The sequence below is a fragment of the Apodemus sylvaticus genome, chromosome 2, assembly GCF_947179515.1.
Source record: "Apodemus sylvaticus chromosome 2, mApoSyl1.1, whole genome shotgun sequence".
Taxonomy (NCBI): Eukaryota; Metazoa; Chordata; class Mammalia; order Rodentia; family Muridae; genus Apodemus; species Apodemus sylvaticus.
In genome coordinates, this window is record NC_067473.1 from 77,759,610 (window position 1) to 77,777,580 (window position 17,971).

Below are 17,971 nucleotides of genomic sequence, written 5' to 3' on the forward strand. Positions count from 1 at the left end.
ACCCCTGTTTGTCCACTTCAACTTGGGACCTTGTAAGGAGGGGTAGATACTGTTTACCTCTCCCTCCTGGGAAGGAATTTGGGCAGAAATTGATTATATAATGTTTTTCAATTGTATAATGAGAAGGTTAGAACTAATACAACAAATCTCTTTTGAAATTCTAGGATAAAGTACAAGAGCATAAGAATATTGAGTAAGGTGGACGGCAGTTCTGGGCAGTGGAACTGGGAGAGGGGTCCTAAGAGAGCTCAAGCCCCACTTCTATTTCTACAGCTCCATTGTAAATCCCAGATTCCAGTTTTCCTAATAAAGTCCAAGTTTAAAAGATAACAGAATGAGAGCATAGGAACTCCGTAGGAAGACCCCCAGAGTCAGCTAACCTGGACCGGTGGAGCTCCCAGAGACTGAACTACCAACCAAAGAGTGAGCATGGACTGGACCCTAGGTCCCCTGCATGTATGTAGCAAATATGCAGCCTGCTTTGTAGTCATGCTGCTGCCCAACAACTGGAGCAGGGGCTGAATCCCGATTTGCTGCCTGTCTGTGGATCCAGTTCCCCTAACTGGGCAGCCTTGTCTGGCCTCTGTGAGAGAGTATGTGCCTAGTTCTGCAGTGACTGGTGTGTGTGTGTGTGTGTGTGTGTGTGTAAGGGGTGGTGCGATATCCAGGAGGGCTCTCCCTTCTCAGAGAAGAAGGGGAGGGTGAATGAGGGGAGGAGCTGCAGAGGGGACTGGGAGGAGAGAGGGCCGGATATTGGGATGTAAATTAATTAATTAATTAATAAAAAATTAACAGAATATCTTCATCCTGGGGCAGTAGAATGTCTTAACTCACAGCCAGCCATGAGACCAATCATGGCATCTTTAGTAATCTCAATAAGGAGTTCTGTATGAAGTAATACAAACAAAACTCTGCCCCTGCATTTTGGTAGCTGTGTCTCCTGACCCACAGAATGCCCCTTTGTGGTTAAATGTCCTTGAAGTCTCTCTCTCTCTCTCTCTCTCTCTCTCTCTCTCTCTCTCTTTCTCCAGGTTTTCCAGGGCATCTTCTCATAGCTGCACTAAAATGAAGTGTCTGAAACCTCAAAAGACTTCAGTTTCATAACATTATTATTAACATTGTGGTTTTGGGATCTGTTTTCCCTTGTGGTTTTTTTCCCCTAGAGCAACATAGGAAGAAATACCTCAAAAGGAAGACTTGGTTAATCATGATATGGATATAAACTTCTAAAATTACTTTTGATTTATATAGCTTACCTTTCTCTGTTAAATGTCCAATTTGAATCGGAACTTCATGGAAGCAAGTGTATTTTATCCAAGTCCATCATATTCCTGTGTTGGAATATTAATTACCTTACCTCATGAACACACTACTGTCTTATTCATAAATATTTCTTTAAAACCCACAATGCTGAACCCAACTTTTACTTCAACTGCTTGTTTCTCAACTAATTTTTCCTTTTATAGTACTAGAATGAAGAGATCCCTATTAAAAAACAAAAACAAAAACAAAAGACAACCAACTTCAAAAATTTCATTATATAACAAATGAATCAGCAAATATTAGGAACCTGTCTTATGGAGGCCAATATGAACTTGAATTGTGTAGAAAATGAAAGAACTTGAAATCAGAGTTTTGTATATTATTGTTTTAATGCTTAATGTAATGTTACGTTTTCTTCGCTGGTGATACGGTAAATGTCATTAGTTTCATAGCAACACGGGAATATGATGGTTCAATTCGTGATAGCTATGACAGTTCTTGGGGCTTCTCTATATATTGAAACAGATGTATTAGCTTAGACTGATGTTTAAGACCCAGCCTCGTCTCTGAACGATCCTTCCCATCTCGCTCGTCAATCAGTTAATTTGTTTTAAACGGACTATGTTTTGAGGTAACTACATCACTGATCGAAAGCTGCAGAGGACAAGCTGTCAGGGAAAGGACTAAATGACTCTTCATTGCTAGCAAGTGGGGCGTGTCGTCGCGGAGCATGCGCAGGAGCAGAAGCGGAAGCGAGCTTTCCTGGGGCGGAAGTGACGCGCCTCCGGCTCTCCGCTTAGAGGAGGTGTAGCCGGTCTACGCTGAGAAGGGGTGGTGGTGGCCGCTGAGCTCCGGAGCTCGGTATAGCGTGCCGGGCGGAAGCCCTGACAGGTAAGGCTTGCGGGCGGGCCGCGTGCTTCTGAGGTAACCTGCGCTCCCGCTCCGTCTCGGCCCTGGAACCCGGGCCTGGCGAGTGTTGGGACCCGTTTCCGTGGTGACGAAGCTCTCCTTCCCAAGGACAAGCTTCTCCGGGGCCGCGATTGTGACGTGTTTTGGGCTTGGGTTGGCTGTGGAGTGGGAAGCGTGGAGCGAGCGGGCGTGCTAGGCCGCGGCTGGCCCCGGTGTCTAACAAGCAGGGGGCCGGTGGCGGGCGCGCTAGGCCGCGGCGAGCCGGGGAGGACCCAGTCAGGGTCAAGTTGGATTGTTTTGGTTTGAGTTTCCTCTGGAGGAAGAGGCGGGGACTCCCTGTGTCGCCCGGTTTTGCTGTTTACCAGTTTTGGCCTTTCGGCCGGATCTCCGGCTTCACCTGGGCTGAGAGATTAGTTAAGTCTTGCTGTTTGGAAAGCAGCCCTCCCCCTGGTGCCCGGAGAAGGCTTTAAGAAATCCTGGGGAGGATTACTTCGCTCTTCGGTCGTCTGGACTTGATTTCTCGACTCCGCCTCCCTCGCCCCACCCACTGCTGACTTTCACCTGTGTTTGGACTGGTCGGAAGGTGCAAGACGTGTTCAGGCTGGCGCTCATCGCCCGAAAACTGTACTGTTAGAACTTAGCTGGGGTGGACGCTTGTATTTCTCTGTTGAGAAATATGAAGTACAATTTGTTCCTGAAAGTTTTGTTGGAAAATGTTGTGGCGTTTGACTATGATAGATTTGCGGCTTTATCGTTATGTTGGTATGTTAGACATTTTGTGTGAAGTATCATTTGTCGCTGCTTTCTGCCAGTGGTAAAAATTCATTATCAGGACACGAACAAATACTAATTAAAATTTTAGTGTTCAATCCAAGAACGTTCGAAAATGATTATTTGACTAGCATTCGTTAAAAGTGGGCTGATTAAGTGGGCTCTTGATCTCTAAATTACTCTCTAGGTGTGGAGAAGAGGCTGAGGCCAAGGATTCGCCTCTGTTCTGTTTTTCTCAGGAGTAAATTGGATCTCTGTATGTCCCTTTCGAATGTTAGTCTTATAGGCAAACGCCCTGAACTTAGATTTCTGCAAGAATATATTTGATTGCTAGGAATGACTGGTTAACCACCTCCCCTTCGTCCTTGTTATTTGTTAAATTTCAAATACAATTGTAATACTTGTTTTCAAGTTATTACATTAGTTGCATACCATTTGCTCTTAGGATCACAGTCATATATGTGAAATTTAACCATTGAATACCTTTCCTAGGACAAAAATAACATCTTGGCATTATAAGTTGTAACTTTTAAAGGATGCTGGTTTTAAAAAAATATATTTAGACTTACTTTATGTCTATGAATTTTTTGCCTGCATTTGTGTATGTGTACCACATGTATGCCTGGTGGCCACTTAAGTCAGAAGAGGGTGTCAGATTCCCTGGAACTAGAGTGATAGATGGCTGTGAACTACTATGTAGGTGCTGTGAACCTAACTCAGGTCCTCTGTAAGAGCAGTAAGTGCTCTTAATTACTGAATCATCTCTTCATCCCCTAGGATGCTAAGTTTTTATATGTAGCTCTAACTATATATTTATACTTCCTTGGAAGAATTACCTTACCTGAAAAATTTATTTTTATTTATTTATTGGCTGGGCCTCACTGTGTTGTAGCCCTGGCTGTCCTGGAGCTATGCATGTAAACCAGACAGGCATCTGCCTGCCTTCTGAGTGCTGGTATTAAAGTGTTTACAACCAAGCCCTGCTTCACCTGTGAAGTTCATTGGTGTATTTTCTTTTGGAATGGTTGTTAGTATGTAAGCTTTGGGCTTTATACACTTGTAGCTCTAAAGTTTACATTGTTCTAAATAAGCCTTGAGAGAAATTACAAATTTCCTATCTTCTAATACTTGTGGGCCAAGAACATAATATTTTACACATAAACTTACTTTTTAAAAAAAAATACAAAAAGTAAGTTAAATCAGACCTGATGTTTTATCACCTGGAATTCTAGCACTTGGGAGCTGAGGCAGGGAGGCATGTCATGAGCTTGAGACCAGTGTCAACTAGAGTCTTTCTCAAAAGAGAAAACAACAGCTGGGTAGAATATAGGGATGCCCAGCTGCTAAGGCTAGTGGAGATAGCCATGTCTTCAGGAGTGCAGACTAACAAGTCTTTGTTTCTGCCTCCTAGAAAGTTGGCTGATAATATCTTTCCGAGACTATGGTATTCTACAAACTATGCAGAAGACTGAAGAGTGAATAAGGGAACTTATTGAATATCAGGCTATCTTTATTCTTCTTTTAGGAATTAAGTTTGGAAAATTTTACACACACACACACACACACACACACACTTTGGGGGGTGGGGTAGGGAGGGAGGCTCTTGCCTTGTATGTAGTCTTGGCTGATCTGGAACTTACTGTGTAGATCAGGCCACCTCAAAACTCACAGGGATCTGCCTGCCTCTATTTCCCAAGTGCTGGAAATAGGCCCCTATTTTTGTAACTGAAGATTTTTAAAAACATTGGCTGTCAACCACTATCTTAATTATGGTACTTTGCAAGGGCACAAAGTGTTCATGCAGTGTGTTCTATTGAAGTTAAGTTAGTCACGGGGTTTTTGTTACTAGCTTTTTTTTTTTTTTTAATTTGCTTTTATTGACTTTGTTTTGAAATTTCTGATCGCACACAAAGGAAACAGGAACAAAGAAATTAAGATTTTTGCTGTTTTTTTCATTATCTCCCCTTCCTCCCAACACATTGTTTTTTTCTTCTCCTGGAGTTTCTAAAGCAAATGCTAGAAATTAAACCTTTTAAACCTATGTTTTGTAGCTAATCGATGCAGATTTAAAAAACATAATGTAATGCATCACCCAGCTTTTTTGAAGCTTAATTGGTAGGATAGGTGAAATACTTAAAAATTAAAAAGTCATTTAGTTTCATATGGAGCCACTAGAAGAATACTACCACAAAAGGCCACTGCTCCATTTGGGGCTAGTAAAAGCCCAAGAGTGGTAAGTAAAGATGGTATGGAAAGAAATGCTTTTTCCTTCTTAGTTTTGGACATTTGCTTAGCTAATGCCTACTATCTCCTTATCTTGATTTGGATATTAGCAAATTATAGAAATAATAAAATTGGGTTTTAGTGCAAAGATGTCAAATCAGTGGTTCTCAATCTTCCTAATCTGAGACCCTTTATTACAGTTCCTCATGTTGTAGTGACCCTCAATCATGAAATTATTGTTGTTGCTACTTCATAACTGTAATTTTGCTACTGTTTTGATTCTAATGTCTATGATTTTGGATGATCTTAGGCAACCCCTGTGAAAGGTTCATTTGACCCGGAAAGGAGCTGAGGCTTACAGGTTGAGAAATGCTGTCAGAGTGTAGTTTACAGCCTGACATACATAAAGAAGAATTCTGCTGGTATTAGAACTTTGACTTTGTAATAGGAAGGGCTCACTGTAGCATTTCATACATTGGTTCCTAGACATATGTTAGGCCCTTCAATTAGTAACTGGGAATTTTTAATTTACCTTTCTCTTCCCAACTTAACGGCACTAGTTTCTGTAGAAATTTCTTAGAGACAAGGAAGCAGAATCTCTGGCACGGTGAAGTTGCCTGATCATATTTTCTCTTTCTAACTAAGCAGGGCCTGTTCTTTGCTCTGGATGCCAGTCCCAGGCATTATACATGGTGATGCAGTGACTTTGCACATGGCTTCTCTTCTAGGCTATGCACTTTGGGATTCTCAGAGAAGGCCAATTTTTAGTAGCTTTCCCATCATTTCAGTGCATTATCTGTGGGAAGAGTGAAACAGTTATTATGTGGGAGTCAGATTTTTTTTCTAATTTAAAACTGATGATTCAAGTTGTGTTTTTTCTTGTTAACTTTTTAAAATGGAAGCTATATTTTCATAAAAGTAAAAAAACAAAAACAAAAGGAACAAACCAGAATTGTGTGTGTGTGTGTGTGTGCCTGTGTGTGTGTGTAAGCCAGAGGTTGATTTCTCTCTGTGGCTCTCCACCATATTCACTTATTTTGAAAATAGTCTCTGATTGAGCCTGGAGTTTGCTGATTTAGACTAATTGGCCAGTGAGTCCCTAGGATCTCCTTGTGGTCTTTTTGTTTGTTTGTTTTAGTTTTTGTCTTTTTCTTCCTAGACAAGGTTTTTCTTTGTAGCCCTGGCTGTCCTTGAACTCAGAGATTGCCTGCCTCTGCCTCCCAACTGCTGGGATTAAAGGTGTGCGCCACCACTGCCTGGCTTGGATCTGCTTGTTTTTGTTTCCAAAGCTTTGGGGCTTATAGGTAAGTGCCTGGGGATACGAACTCAGGTCTTAATGGTTGCAAAAGCAGGTATTTTACCCAGCAAGACATCTCTCAAGTCTCTTTTGCTTTGTTTTTGTTTTTGTTTTGTTTTTTGGCAGAGGTCTCATAGCCTAGGCTTGGCCTTCAAATTTCTGTGTAGCTTGAGCATTGACCTTCAACTCTGGATTCTTTTGTTTCTAAGTCACCATGCCTGGCTTGACCACTGTGCGTGCGTGCGTATGTATACACTATAGTATATCTAGATATACTATATATATAGTATATCTTTTTTGTTTTTTGTTGTTAAATCTTGAGTTGGATGGTGTTTGAAAGTGTGTGCCTCCCCTCTAGCTTCTGTATAGATTTCTTTTACAGAACTTTTCTGTCCTTTCAAGTGGCATCTGTCCCACTGCAGTTTTCATCTCCCTGGATGATAAGTTTCCAAGGAGAACTCATCCAGTCAGTGGTCCCACCATTATTGGGGAAGACACACCATAGCAGCAAGCATATCTTCTCCTGGTCAGCTGGTTTCTCCCTCGTTTCCTTTTGAGGTAGGGTCTCTGTGTAGCCCAGGCTGGCCTTGACCTACCTTCCTGCTTCAGTCTGCTTTTATGTAAGATTACAGTTTTGTATCACTTATCTAATTGGATTATGGCTTTTTATTTCTTAGTCCTTAGATTTTCTTAGTCTCACTGTGAGGTCATGGCTGGTCTTGAGGCAATGTTGCTTTAGCTTCCAGAGTACTGGTATAGATAGGCCTGCAGCATCATGCCTAGTTAATAAACTTTAATAATTGCTCAAATGAGTAGCATCTACCGCTGTGCTTTCTAAGTAGAAACTCAATGAAGTTGTGAAGTAAAATAGATTAGTTAGCAATTTTTTTTGTCCTAGTTTTCTTTGTTTTTGCAGGGATTCTCTGTAATGACTTAGAAGCAAGTGCTATCTATAGGCAGTTACTTTTGTGTGTGCTGTATAATTATTTTATTGAGTCTATGATGTACTCTGTAGTTGCTTCTTTGAATAAATTCCATCATTGTTTTTCCTTTTTTATCAAAAGTGAAGCATATTAGAAAACCATTTGTAGCTGGGCTGGTGGCACAGGCTTCTGTTTGCAGCACAAGAGGGCCTGAGGTTGGATTGCTGAGACTTAGCCAGGGCTACTTACAGGACCCAGGCTTAGCTAAACAACTGGCATTAAGCAGCCAGAACACAACCATTTGAGTCTTGCACTGTCTGTGGTCCATCTCTGTCCTTCATCTAGGGTTTGTATACTAAATAGGTGAACATTTACTGGATCTATGGTAGATTTTTCAACATTCTATATCTCATCAATGCTATACTTTAAAAACTTCAACAATTTTATTGTTTATGTGGATGTGGGATGCAGGTGCCACTGGGCACTCGTGGAGGTCAGAGGCCAACTTTAGGAGGTGGTTTTCTTAGGGATTGCTTGGGTTGCCAGCTTGACAGGTACTTTTATACCTGGTACTTCTTGTTTTTAATACCCATTATTTATTTATTACTTTTATGTTTTGAGATTATGAGGCTATTACACCATTTCTCCCTTCTGTTTCTTTTCTTCAAACCCTACTCTATACCATCCTCCTTGTACTCTTTCAAATCTTTATTCTTCTTTATTCGTTAATTATTGACACATGCATATATGTGTGTGTGTGTATATATATATATATATAAAATTAGCTCAGTTTATGTGTCATATGTGTGTATGTATTCAGTTAATGTCTATTTTGAATAAGTATATAGATAAAGTAAATGAATACTTGAAGTTAAGGTAGTTTTTGTTTTGTTTTTTTGTTTGTTTGTTTGTTTGTTTAAGGTAATAGCATTAAACCCAGAAAGAAAGGATAACATTAATACAGACAGGTATGGGAACAAAGTATGATAAACTATTTTAAGTGACCAGCTGAGAAAATTTACATGTTTAAATTCCAGGAAGGCTGGCAGAGCCTGGGTTCAGATGTAAATAACTGGCTTTCTATTCAGCTGTATACTGGATTAAGGGAATTTTTAGAGACTAGGTTAGGAGAGTGTGTTTATGTGTGCATGTGCACAGAATCATCATAATTGTTTTCTTTTAAAGGCTCTTAATGATTCTGATTTGAAACCAGGATTGGGAAGTGATGGTTCAGGGTATTGTAATATAGTCTGAGAATGTAAACAAAATGTTAGCACCAGGTTTACTATGGTAATTCAGATTTGGGGAGAGGAGAAAGATGGGAGTTAGGGAGGAACTTGAACATGGTGTTCAGGGCTTCCATACATACAGAAAGAGTTAATTCAACAGTAATTGATAGCATACAGATATTTAACTGTCCTTATTTATTTTTTCTTTCTTTTCTTTTCTCTTCTCTTCTCTTCTCTTCTCTTTTCTTTTCTTTTCTTTTCTTTTCTTTTCTTCTTTCTTTTTTTTTTTTTTCCCTGAGACAGGGTTTCTCTGTAGAGCCCTGGCTGTCCTGTAATTCACTCTGTAGACCAGGTTGGCCTCGAACTCAGAAACCCGCCTGCCTCTGCCTCCCTAGTGCTGGGATTAAAGGTGTGTGCCGCCACAATAGTGTCTATTGCTAAAGAGAAGCATCAAGTTTATTGGCAGAGCCTCCATTAAAATACTGCTGGCTTGCTTTTTGTTAGAATAGAGGGTTTAGTTTTCCTGGAGAAGCTACATTGCATTCAGTTTTTTTGTTTTGAGACAGAGCTTACCATTTTTTGAATTTTAAAACCCAAGTGTAGCTTCCTGAGTCATACTAGCTGTAGTTTCTCTATTTTGTATTTTGTCACATTTTAAAAGAATATTTCCCATGTTTAAGGCATATAAATATTTAGAATTAGAATTGTGTTTGTGTGTATGGTGCTGGGCATTGAACCTAGGGCCTCATGTGAGGAACAAGGGCATGACTCACTGAGTTGTATCCCTGTCCTAAAAGTTATTTAGCTTTTGAAAGTATAAGTTTATTCTTAGTTGACAGTGCTTAACTTATATGAATTATTCTTTTCAGATTTACAATGACATCCTTCCAAGAAGTCCCATTGCAAACTTCCAACTTTGCCCATGTCATCTTTCAAAATGTGGCTAAAAGTTACCTTCCTAATGCACACTTGGAGTGTCATTACACCCTAACTCCGTATATCCATCCACACTCCAAAGATTGGGTTGGTATATTCAAGGTAAGAAAACTTGAATATTTCTTCCATGTAGATTCTTTTCATTTTATCTTTTTAGAAATTGCATTTGTTTATTTTGTGGTGTGTGTGTGTGTGTTGTGACAGAGAACAACTTGAAGAGTTGGTGGTATTCTTTTATCACAAGGGTTTCTGCGATTGAGCTGCAGTTATCACACTTGGCAGCAGGCACCTCTACCTGAGGAGCTGTCTCACCAACCTGAATATTTTCTTTAAACAGATTTGAATTTAGCTTATACTAAACCTTTTCTAAGAAACTACATTAAGATTCAGTTTTGTAAATATCACCATGAAATAATAAACACTGCTGTCATTTAAACACTGGAAACTTAATTCCATAGGTTTTTTTCTCTGTGATCAAAATATCCAACTTGGTTAAGGTATTTGTGAAAACTTTTTAGAACATTCTGAGCGTGTGCATGCACTTGTGTTGTCGGTACTGGGGATTGAACCCAGAGCTTCATGGGCAAGTGCTGTACACAAGTGAGCGTATCCTCAGCTCAGAATCTCTCTCTCTCTCTCTTTTTTTTTTTTTAAATATTCCAAATTCTCTCCCATTTCACACTTAAAGGGGGAAAAATAATCATTTTTTAAAGATTCTCAAATTGAATACTCTCTTGTCACTTGTGATTGATTTTGTACAGCTTTGTAGCCTGCATTGCCTCTTTTGTGCACTACTTTAAATATTGCTCATATTGTTATAGTATTATTTTTAGGTAAATATTCTATTTTACTTGAGAGAATGGTAAATTCTTTGTTGTTCATATAGTCACCAATCATTTTTCATAGTATTTACTTGAAAATTATATTTCAGTGGTTACTACTTTAGTATTCCCTATGCTGGAGGTTTTTTTTTTTTTTTGCAATTTTCTGGCTCTTTAGAATATAGTAGAGAGTAGATAAAATTTCAAAAGTCTAGGTTTTTGGCTCTTTTCTGTTTATTATTGCATGAGGGAGTCTTAGCTTAAACTAGGCTAAGCTAAAAGTGGACCCTAAATGATTGCATATACAAGCTGTGAGGTTTTAAACTTGTGACAAGGGACAGAAGGGAGAATCTACTCATCGCAAGGAAATCCTCACTTAAGCTTCAGAGAGCCACAAGCACTTAAAACTTGGGAACCTTCAGCTGATTGTTCCTAGTCCAGTCTCTGTCAGGAACTGACATGTGTTCTTGAGAAGGTCATCCTTCAGCTGAATTATTTCTCCACATTCTGGATGCTCAATTAAAGTACCATTGCCGGCAAAACTTCTTAAATGCCTTCACTATTTAACGTAATCATCAATGAGGCCTTGGATCAGGGTCTTCCTGCCATTTCTCTGTTGAATTTGTATATGGATATAATCTTGAGTGCCCATAGGAAGCAGGCCATTACCCTTACTTGAATCAGCAAAGGGGTTGAAAGAGTGGAGGTTCTGGGTAATGGCCAAATGTGTCATAGTATTTATGTACATATTCATTGAATCAGTTCATTTAGTTAATTGAACCAGGTTACTCCTATAGGACATTTATGTTGTAGCTAAAACCTTAATCTTTTTCATTTTCTTTCTTTTTTTTTTTTCCTTTGAGGCAGAGTCTTAACTATGGGGTGGACTGAATTAGAGCTCTGACCCTAGACATCACTGTGTAGCCCAGGCTTGTCTTGAATTTGTGAAGGCTTTTGTGAAACTCAAAGAGGATAAGCCAAAGGGTGTCTGTCAATCACAAGTTCTTTTAACCAGCTCTTATGACTCTGAATTTGGTGTGCATGCTTGAGCATGCAAGAATTATAGGCTCTGCCCACAAAATGCCAAGGCTCAGAGCCCTGTTTACCATTTTGGTTCCAATCCTAGCTTAGGCTCCCAAACTTAGGCTTCTATGAAGACCCCATCCATGGTGAAGTCCTCTGCCATTTGAGGAGTCTTACATGCCATTTCCACAAATAAACCTGTTCTGTGAGATAAGCTAGTTAACTGCTGTGGAAAGCTAAAACTGAATGTTTTGTTTCCAGCTTTTGTTATTTCTTAAAATATTTTGTTGGAAGAAGTGATTTAATCCACCCATTAGAGTATGATAAAGGTTCCCTCTGGCTTTTAATGTTTTGGCTGAGAAATCTGCAGGTATTCCCTTGTATGATGACTTCTCCCTTGCTGCTTAAAGACCTTTGGCAGTTTGGTGTCTCCTTGGGTTTAGCCTAGTTAAGGTGCTTTGAGGTTGTTTTGTTTATAGAGACAGGGTTTTCTTATATAGTCTAGGCTGACTTTAAACTCTCTATAGCCTAGGTTTATCATTCTCTCAAAATCTGGGGCTCTAGACATTTTTAATTTCTTTACTTTGTTCATTTTCTTTTTCATACCTAGTAAGTTTTCAGCTGCTACTTGTGCACATATGCTCTAAGGCTCCCTGTTTCTCTGTAGTTGTCTTTAGTCTTCAATGGATATATTTGTTTGCTTGTTTATTGTCTTTTACTACTACCCAGGCTGGCTTTGACTTCACAGTCCTTTCTCAGTCTTATGAGTAATGGATTAAGATGTGCACCACTATTCTGTTTATGTTGTTTTTATTGATAGGTTCCTTTATGTTCAGTCCCCTTTTTCATAGCCTTTTGTATTCCCTGACTCAGTTATTAACATTAAGATTTAAAATTACATTTAATTAAATCAATTTTCTGTGTACATGTGTGCTAGTGCCCTTCTCTGTGTGTATGTGTGTGTGTCTAGGTCAGAGGACAATTTTCAGAAGTCAGTTCTATCCTACCATGTGGGTCCCAGTGATTGAACTTGGGTTTTCAGGCTTGATGGAAAGCCCTTTTATCCATTGAGCTTGCACACACTCATTCCACCCCACCCCACCCCACCCCACCCCACCCCACTCCCAAAGCTCTGAAGGTAAGGAGGCTTCAGACTTGCTGTGTAGTCAATGTCTGGCCAAATTTGCAGAATCTTTATTCTGCTTTAGTCAGTTGTGGAAATTTCGTCTTGTGAATTTTCAATTCAGTTATTGTATTCTTCATCTCCAGAATAGTGTGGCTATTTTTTGTTTGCTTCATTATTTTTGTATAGTTGATTATTGGAGTACATTGAACTTAATTAAAATAATTATTTTGGATTGTTGGTCAGATGATTTATTGAACTCTGTTTCTTGAGGTTATTTTCTTTTAGCTTAATGATGTTTCTTAAGATTTATTTTCTTCCTTTGGTTCTTCCATTCTTCAGAAGAATTTTTCTATTTTGTTGATTTCCACAAAGTAGTGTTCTCTTTGAGCCATTTCATACTTGTTTGTACAGGAAGGACTTTCACCATACACCCTACCCGAAGGTTCTCTGGATCCCCCTTGAATCTTTCATTGGAATGTGTTATGTTGTAGCCCTTTTATGTAATTTCCCAAACTGAAAATATTGCTTATTTCAGGAGTTTGTACTCTTTCTCCCTCTTGTGTCTGTCTGTGGTACTGCATGTTCTCAGTTGGAACCAGATGTTGAACAGTCCTTTTATCCCCAATGCCTAGGCACTCAAATCGTCCTGGTTTTGTTGGTGTCAAGTCAGGTGAGGCAGAAACCTGTGCAGTCCATCAAAGAGTCTGTATGTTAGATCCGTGTCCAGTTCTTCCCTGATTGCCCGCAAGGGTGAAGCATGCAGCCTGCTGAGGGGAACAGAACCATGTGGTTGTTAGAAAACAATGCCTCTTTTAGCTCACCTTAAGTACTTGTTTTAGTAATGGGTTTTTGGAGTTCTCCAAATGATTTTCTGGTTTGTGCACTGAGAAATCAACGGCTGCTTGGGAGAGTGGGCTGTGAGACTCTTTTCTTCTCCGGTGTTCTCTACTTTCACTTTCACTTACTTGGCAGAAGACTCTATCAGACATTTTGTTATTTTCTCAGTGTAGCCAAAGGAAAGCCTTTTCTTTTCTTTCTGGCTTTCATTTCCTCTGTCTTTTTATCAAGTATGCAACTAGGGAACTGAATACTCTTAGTGCTAGTGTTGGAAGGAAAGAGGTGGAGTTTCAGAAAGTGTGAAGGGTATCTTCTGTTCTGCTAGGAAAGGAATAGGACTACCAGTGGCTAAGAGCTTTGAACTTAAGCTCAAATTCTTTTAGCTCTCACTAATGGCGCACAGCTTCAATATTGTTTTGTTTGTTAACAGTGGCTAATCAAAATTTTAGGACATGGAGCTGCTAAAGATAGACAGTAATACCAGGGCAGGCAGCCAGAGTGCAGTCCCCAGAGTGAAGGGTACTGACTTTTTGTGGTATGTCTGTACCAGCACATGTATACACACACACACACACACACACACACACCTAGAAAAATCACCAAACATACAATCTAAGAGTGTGAAGAATGTATAGTTTTATGTAATGTTGCTAACAGTGTGCTTGCTTTAATTTTTACCTCTAATCAATATTTAACACAGTCTAATCTGTTTAGCAAACAGTTTGAGATCTGTAATGTCTGTATTTAAGTTGAAAATACTGCATAATTAATTTTTTAAAGATTTATTTATTTCATTTATATGAGTACAATGTGGCTGTCTTTAGACATACCAGAAGAGTGCATCGAATCTCATTACAGATGGTTGCGAGCCACCATGTGGCTGCTGGTAATTGAACTCAGGACCTCTGGAAGAGCAAGCAGCCAGTGCTCTTAACTGCTGAGCCGTCTCTCCAGTCCCCTACATTTTTAATTTTTATTATTGTATATTGTGCATGGTACTGGGTTATGTAAGGACGTTTCTCATATGAGTTCATTCATATGACTCATGAGTCACATTCAGTATGCTTGCATACATCCATGATGAAAATATGTTCATAGGTGAGGTATAAGCCATCTCTTAGAATGTAAATACTCTCCCCACCCAAGATAACACAAATTGCTTTCAGGCAGAACTTGCCAAAGATGAGAGATTAATAATTTAAGTTACAAGAGAGTACCTACTAAAACAAAGCAAAACCCCCCTACTTTCCCGGCCCCCCCCAAATAAGACCCTAAGTATGAGGTATAAAACAATAAGTTGTTAAAAAGTACATAATAGAGGGACTAGGAAAATGGCTTAATCAGTAAATTGGTATAAGGATTTGAATTTGAATCTCCACCACCCATGTTATAAAGCTGGGTCTATATGTTTGTAATCCTGACATTGAGCAGGCAGAGAAAGAAGGATCTCTAGTGTTTGCTGGCCACCCAATCCAGCCAAATTGGCGAACTCCAAGACTAGTGAGAGACTCTGTCTCATAAAACAAGATGGAGAGCAATGGAGGAAGACACTCAACATTGACCTTTGGTCTCTCCATGTATAATCTTGCATCCGTGTACACAAAAATCCACAGGGTATAGTAACATAATTATTTTAAAGAAAACAGAACATTTTGTATTTGATCATGTATGTGTTTCAGTTGTCTTGGAGAAATTAGGTAGCACTTTGAAAAAATATAGACTTTATTCAGTTTACCTAAATTGCTATATAGCCTTTGGTCACAGTTTAATAAATCATAATTAGACATGCCTGATAACAACTCAAGATTTCTAAATTTTAAAGCATATTTTTGTAGGGTTCCATAGCTGCCTGCAGCTATTACGAAGTGGGTTTCTAGAACAGAAGCTGAGGAATAAATAGGGGAGAGGGGCGAAAAGAAGTATGGCTAAGACAATATTCACTGATCAAAGCCAGAAACTTTAATGGCGCCAGACCTTTTAACAGTTTGGGCAAACCCTTCCCCCCAGACTCCAGGTGGAAGTTGTCTAGCTTCTCTTGGAGGTCCTCGTCTTGACTGCTCCTGCAGCTGGGTGGGTCACCTGCTTAACTCAGGAATTCCTAGACCTGGAGGAACAATGAACTTAACCTTTACTTCGAGCACTCGGCCCTAGGTGGAGCAGGATCCTGGCTATCTGGGAGAAGTTAACCTTGACCAAAGTCAAACTCTGACCAAGTGCATGACTGCCCCAATATGGCTCTGTACATATTTTAACTTTAGGGTATAATAAAAATGATGTATCTAGCTAATATTAAGTTATATTCTTTCTTAAATTTTTCTCCTTTAGGTTGGATGGAGTACTGCTCGTGATTATTACACATTTTTATGGTCTCCTATGCCTGAACATTATGTGGAAGGATCAACAGTCAATTGTGTACTAGCATTTCAAGGTAAGGACTGAAAACTGAAGGACTTGATCAAGCTAGCAACCTCTCTTATAGCTGTTTCAGGCATATCTAGGTGTGCCTTGTTGAATGAAAGTCAGATAACTGTAAATACCGTGTGTGGGGCACAGGGGTTTTTTTATAGCTACTCAGAACACTGCTTTTTTAAATGAAGCAAATTTGGAGGGTTTTTTTTTGTTTTTTGTTTTTTGTTTTTTTTTTTTTTAAGATTTATTTATTATATGTAAGTACACTGTAGCTATTTTCAGATACTCCAGTAGAGGGCATCAGACCTCATTATAGATGGTTGTGAGCCACCATGTGGTTGCTGGGATTTGAACTCAGGACCTTCAGAAGAGCAGTCGGTGCTCTTAACCACTGAGCCATCTCACCAGCCCCTTGGAGTTTCTTAATAAAGGTTGTAATGCAGGTTTAAATGTAAGCATGAACAAGGGAAGGGAGACAAGGACAGAAGTATATATCCCTACTCACAAGCTGAGGATCAACTGCACATGTAGGGAAGGAATATCAACCACGGATGAAGCTGGGCTTGCCACAGTACTCATTCATTTGTACGTTCAGAAGACTCTTTCATTTATGCCAGTTTCCATTTGTCCCTTATAAGGGAAATAAACTGTAGTGTGCACTTATTTCAGGGATATTGTCTTCCTCTCTCTGGCTCCTTTGGGATTAATTATTTGTGGAAATGTATATCCATGGCTTTAGCTACTCCATTATTGTGTTTACTAGTAGAACACATTGGGAAACAGTTACTTAGAGATTTTCATCATGGGTCCTTTGGCCAGTGTTTATCTCTTGATAAGAGTAAAATGTTTTATTGTGCTATGATTGCACTTTAGGGTAGCTATAGATAATGAACTTATACTATGTGTGTCTCAAAAGAATAAAAGAATACTGTCTTGCTTTTCTATTGCTGTAATAAGACATAGCGAGCAAGACAACTTATAGAAGAAAGAATTTATTGGGGGATTACAGTTATTGGTAGATATTGTAGTAGCAAACAAGGAGGCATGACATTGCAGCAGTAGCTTGTAGAAACAACCTTAAGGCAAAGAGTTAACTGGGAATGACTGGATTATAAATTTAAGACCATGTATCAACATCAACTCTTTTTTGAAAGGTGCGGGATATGGTTCAGTGGTAAAGTTTAGCTCAAGTGAGGCCCTGGGTTCAATCTTCAGTATCCCCCTAGCCTCCACATCCCCAAAGGGCATGTGCATTGTAAGTAGTAATGCAGAGTATAGAATCAAAGGGTTTTTAAGTAAAAAGTATTCTGTGTGGATATTTAAAGAAGTGAAGATTGATTTTAGTTAGGACAGTCCAGTAAAATTAAAAAGGGACAGTAACAAATTGGAAAAGAAGAAACTAAACATTGAACATAATTAGTTTTCATATAGTAGCTAATGACATATATATATATATATGTCTAGGAGCTTATATGGCTTCATTCATATGTTAAATAGAGCTCTGTAATTGCAAAACTTACTAATTTTTCTTGTGCTGCACCAATGGTCTTATCCTCTTTTTTTTTGCCTTTATACAGTTCACATATATAACATAGTTCTGTAGTTAATATTTCTTTTTACATACAACGAATGTCCAATTGGAAGAAATAATTCTTAAATCATGTATTTCCCAATCCACTTCCTGTCCTTAGATTTTTATTGGGTCTTCCCTTATTTCTCCTCCATCAATCTTCTTACTCCTTGTGAAGTACAAACTTGCCTCTCTTTGAGTTGATTTTGCCATAGTTAAGATACAGGGGGAGAGGCTGGAGAGATGACTCAGTGGTTAAGAATATTGTCTGTTCTTGCAGGGGGACCTAGGTTCCATCTCCAGTACCCTTGTGGTAGCTCATAATTATCTGTTTAATTCCAGACCCCTGGATCTGACGCCTCTTTCTGTCCTCTGCAGGTACCACGAATGCAGGTGGTGCACAGGCATACACACAGACAAAACACATACATATAAATAAAAAAATTATTAAAGATAAAGGGGGAATGTGTGTATATGTTTATACCTAAGAGATACAACTTTGGGGTTTGTTTGAGAAGAAGGTATAACTTGGACTGATAAATTTGTGAGTAATAGGAAAGACTCATTCTAGATATGTTCAGAATAATAGCATGGAGGATGGAAAGTATTAAGAAATTAGCATTTTAAAATAGCA

General features: G+C 39.1%; 1 protein-coding gene and 1 pseudogene across 2 annotated transcripts in view; one reads left to right on the top strand and one right to left on the bottom strand.

Moving 5' to 3' along the window:
* The first annotated feature begins 2,036 nt into the window (after positions 1 to 2,036).
* Tax1bp1 (Tax1 binding protein 1) overlaps positions 2,037 to 17,971 on the top strand; it is a 56,309-nt gene continuing 40,374 nt past the window's right edge. Inside the window, exons 1-3 of one of the 2 annotated variants that reach the window (XM_052173754.1) lie at positions 2,037 to 2,154; positions 9,485 to 9,653; positions 15,684 to 15,786. In XM_052173754.1, coding sequence (XP_052029714.1) covers positions 9,492 to 9,653; positions 15,684 to 15,786 — 265 coding nt within the window. In that variant the 5' untranslated portion in view covers positions 2,037 to 2,154; positions 9,485 to 9,491. Of the gene's footprint in view, positions 2,155 to 2,635; positions 2,935 to 9,484; positions 9,654 to 15,683; positions 15,787 to 17,971 lie in introns of those variants that run through there. The other variant, XM_052173755.1, reaches the window with a different exon arrangement.
* Positions 10,774 to 11,293, bottom strand: LOC127678635 (eukaryotic translation initiation factor 1-like; annotated as a pseudogene).